Source organism: Echinops telfairi, unplaced genomic scaffold (assembly GCF_000313985.2).
Source record: "Echinops telfairi isolate 266 unplaced genomic scaffold, ASM31398v2 ScPeMD7_7469;HRSCAF=8507_1, whole genome shotgun sequence".
Lineage (NCBI taxonomy): Eukaryota > Metazoa > Chordata > Mammalia > Afrosoricida > Tenrecidae > Echinops > Echinops telfairi.
The window spans coordinates 71264378-71269117 of record NW_022111373.1 but is presented as its reverse complement, the minus strand read 5'-3'; the positions used below and the strand labels follow the sequence as shown (position 1 = coordinate 71269117).

Sequence of the window (4740 nt, the reverse complement as noted above, 5' to 3'; positions counted from 1 at the left end):
CACGCCCCAGGCTTGCTTGGCTCTGGCTCCCAGAGGATGTTTGAAAGCTGAGTTGATTGGAAATCCATAGATTCTTGTCTTAGGACTTGAAGTCTAAGTGGATCTACTTCTTAGCTTGCCAAATGTGGAAGTTTTCTGTGGCCACGCTCCGTCAGGCAGATGGACATTCTTGGGCTGAACTTTTTATGGCCAGTGCCGAAGCTTCTGGCAACCCAGACCCAACCCACTGTCACGGGGTCCATTCTGATCACAGCGACCCTCCGAACAGTGTCTGAGGCTCTGGATCTTTACTGTGGGTGCCTTCAAAATTCCACGTGACCTTTTTTGATATCATGACTACTCAAATGTATTGTGATAGAGGAGTAAGCCAAGCTTTAGTCTGGTGGTCTTCTACCGGATAGGAGTTGTAAATCCCATTGTATCCATAAGATTGTAGATTGTATCCATAAGATAGTCTCATTCTCTTTGAAATTTTAGAATGCTTCAAAAAGTATTTCCTTCCTCTCGAAAAGGCTGTTAATGTTAATGCTTTTTAGGCCAGGAGCACTTTAGGTAACAAATTATTCCAGCCACATACTTTATTTCCTTATCACTGGTCTTTATGAAAAGCAGGAGATGTGGTAGACTTCTGTTTTTCTATTTTTGGTTGTTGGTGTTGCCAATGATGGCTTTTTAAGTTTGTGAAGCAATCCCTACAAAAAAGCAAGAGAGAGAGAGAAATGAAGTGCTATTCCCATAGTAAAGTCAGATGTAATCAAAATAAGCAGATATGGCTCAAGGTATCATTCACAGAACAAAGAGAGATTTTCATTATTCATGCCTCAAGGTGTTCTCCAACATTGCCTGAAACACAAGTAGACAATCATTGAAGGTTCTACTTGCCTCATACATAGACTTAGACAACATGAACATTCATGGAGCGCCCTTTGTCTGGACAGACTTCCTTAGAGTGTGACACGCATCTCCTGCTGGGAAGACAAACAAAGACGCTCAGAGCTTGAGGAGAGCTCTCTAACCACCATCAGTTCTTGGGGACACCTGTCCTCTATGTCTCACCTCAGTGGCGTGTCTGATTTACCAAATCATGGATCCCCAATTCAAACCCTCCTCGGGAATTTTCTTCCTTCTCTTGTATCTTCTGTGCTCCCCTCAAAATTATTTGGCTTTCTGCATGGTAACACCTTAGGATCCTTGAAAAATTTAGCATTAAAGTTACCATTTGACAAAAAAGGAAATAGGCCCAAAGAGAATGAGTGATTTACCTATGGTTCTATAGTTGAGTCTTTAGTTTGAGTTTTGTTCAATATCCTTTCTTGACATCATACCAAACTGAAAGATCCACTGCCTTCAAGTTGATTCCAACACATAGTGACTCTATACATGGATTTTTGAGGCGGGAAATCTTTATCAGAAGAGACCGCCTTATCTTTCTCCTTCAGAGTGGCTAGGGGGTTTGAACCACCAGCCTTGTGGCCACTAGCCCAAAGGCTAATCTATACTACCCATTTTTATACAAATTCTTCTATTCAAGGTATCACATTGTTTGAATTCATCTAAGCCCTTTATTCGACTGTGGTTGTTAATATGGCTAAGGTGACAGTAACCACCACTCATGTAGACACTTTTGTGACTGGTTGTATGTCAGGAACATGATTTTGCTTTCTACAACAATCCTGCCAGCTAGTGGTATTGGTGTTTTCTCATTTAGAGATGGCAAGGCTAAGAAAATATCCCTAGTAACTGAGACATCCAGGTTTAACCTTAGACGAGCTTCTCTGCTCTTGGAACCCATGAACTTGATGCCTCTCCTAGCTGTCTTTCTTATTTTCCATAGCTGTCGATTCCTTTACCTCTTTATTGAATCTGTCAGTCTGGGTACTTGAGAGAAACAAATCCACAGCAACTCATGTATGAGAGAGAGTTTTATATAAAGGGTAAGTGCGCATCAAGAAAACATCCCAACAAAGTGCTGCCTAAGCCCACAAGTCCAACATTAACCCATTAACCCATATGTCCAACACCAGTCCACAAAGTCCTCCTCCATCTCACAGAACAGACACAATGATGCCGACTGCAGGAGGAAAGACAAGTCAGTGAATGTGTAGGTATCTCAGCGCTGGCAGGGGTCTCTACACGGCTGCTCCAGCACCCAGGGTTGCGTTGGGGTAGGTCCATGCAGCTTCTCCTTGGGGATGTCTTGCAGGAAGTCAGTCTTGCAAGCTAAAGCAGGGAACTGCTAAGGCAGCTGCACCCTGGTCTGACCATCACAAAGTAAGAGACCTGAGAACTAGAAAGGTGAGGCTCAATGAGCCATTTTCCCTCTGCCCTTCAATTAACCCCACATGTGTTTATTGGCCAGGTTGGCACAATAAACTAACTAACTCAGAATCTTTTTAGTTTATCTTATTTGGTTCCATTCTTTGCACCTATTTATTTTTCATTTTCATCTTCCAATTGAACTGAACTTTGTCACCTTTTAATAAAATTATCTATAAACACTTGGCCCGTGTTACTTGAGTAATTTTAACTCTCAGAAATTGTCAACATGTGAAAAACAAAACAAAACAAAACAGAGCAATAAATTTAAAACATTGCCATCTTTCCAACGATGGGAATAACATTTTTCTCTAATTTGTGAAATATGTTCAGTGATTTTTGTCTCATAAATTTTGGAGGAGAATTATATAGGAACTGATTTATGGTGTTAAATGTAACATTAACATTCAATAAGCATAATTATAAGCTTTTATAATCTCTAGTAAAACACTTGAGAATATTATTATCTTTAAAATTCAGAGCAATGGAGTTAGGCTCCAAGTCTTAAATTAATTAAACTGCATTTGAATCAGTTATTAGACATTTTACCTCCGGTGTAATTCTTACATAAATTAGAGAAAAATCTGTATGTTTAGTCATTTAGGAAGAGGAAGTAGATAGTAGATTCCGAAAGCATCTTTTGATCATTTATTCACGGATGCCTTTTCAGTCTTGAGCAGGAAGAGTAGTAAAGACGCCTGAAAAGAGCTTCCTTTGTCTCTGCGGTGACTGAAAACAGTGCTGGTTGTCTAACAAAGCACACCCAAGTTTGTATTTTGATGGAAAACTAACTTCGTTGATGTATCCTCGAACTCCAAAGCGGGCAACCCTGTCCCCTGGGGGGCACTGGAATGGTCCAGTGGGGCTACGGAAACAGATGCTTGCCTCACTTTATCCTGCATTGTGGCCTAGAACACAAAGAACTTTCTCACCGCTAAGAGCACACAGACTAATTCTTTTCCTGAAATGGGTGTGGTAGGTCCAATAAGTTCGGAAACCTATGCAATCTGTAAGTGTATCGCGCTAAATATAGGGTTATAGAAAACCCAAACCTACTGCCATTGAGTGGATCCCCACCCGACTCCTGGCGACCTTATACAACTGACCTTGTGTGGTTAACAGACTGTAACTTGGCAGTTCTCAAACTGTGGGTCCCGACCCCCTGGGGGGGTGTCGAAAGACCCTTTCACTGGGGTCGCTTAAGACCATTGGAAAATAGGGTCTTAAGAACCAAGACACCACTCCTCCATCCATCTCCAGGCGGGTCTGCCCACATGCAAATACGCCCACATACGAGTACCAGGTGTGAAGACTGTTACCCGTGCTACACATGCTTCAAGACAAAATTTCATCTATTTGTGATTAGAAATAAATGTTTCCCAATATATAAAGCCATATTGTTTTTGTGATTAATCACTATGGTTTAATTATGTTCAATTTGTAACAATGAAAATATATCCTGGATAGCAGATAGGGATATCGGTACAGATACGGATATTAGCTATCAGATACATTATGATTCATAACAGTAGCAAAATGACAGTGATGAAGTAGCAATGAAAATAATTCTATGGTTGGGGGTCGCCACCACATGAGGAGCTGCGTGAAAGGGTCGTGGCGTTAGGAAGACTGAGAGCCCTGCAGTAACTTATCAGAGTGGAAAGCTTCCTCTTTATCCTGCAGGACTTTTAAACCCATCTCAAGACCTCCCTGCCAGTTGACCTCATTTGGAGATTGACTTTCATCTGTCTCTATGTGTATGATTTGTGCACATGTACACAAGCATAAGAAGTATTCAGGAGGAATATACACACAAAGAACAGGGGTTGCCTCCAAGGAATAAAAGTGGGGCTGATGGGTATTGGGTTCAGAGAGGCTCTGCCACCTTTTACTCTATATGAATATTTCTGTTTGATTTTTTAAAATCATGCATATGTGACTTTTGAAACAGCAACAGCAATAAACATACATCTATATGCACACACACATGTGCATACCTATATGGAAAAGTGGAATGAAAAGAAAATGGAATTTTCACATATTGATCAGTAAAAATAACATTCTTGTTATAAATCCTGCTTGTATTCCAGTTCCACAGCCTCCTAGATTGGAGCCCCAGGAACCAAATTCTGCCACAAGCACAACAATTGCAGTTTATTGGAGTGTGAACAAGGAGGATATCATTGACTCGTTCCAGGTTTACTGCATGGAGGAGCCTCAGGAAGGGCAAGAAGTCAACGGTAGGTGGTGATTTGGAATGGGCACATACATTTGTAGTAGACACACGCGTGTATTTCTGTACTGTGACCTGAAACTTTTGAGCATGTGTACCTTACGACTGTTCCCATTAAGCCTTTATAAGCATATGGGCTAATATTGGACTTATGAACTTGATCTGGACTGGGCTGGGCCGTTTTCTTAATA

At 41.1% G+C, this 4740-nt stretch overlaps 1 protein-coding gene across 1 annotated transcript in view; it reads left to right on the top strand.

Annotated features, from left to right (window-relative positions):
• The window catches only part of CMYA5 (cardiomyopathy associated 5), a 51774-nt gene extending 47207 nt beyond the window's left edge, over positions 1-4567 (top strand). Inside the window, exon 7 of the mRNA XM_004703661.3 lies at positions 4407-4567. Within this exon, the coding sequence (XP_004703718.3) occupies positions 4407-4567 (161 nt within the window). The remainder of the gene's footprint in view (positions 1-4406) is intronic.
• The last annotated feature ends 173 nt before the right edge of the window (positions 4568-4740 follow it).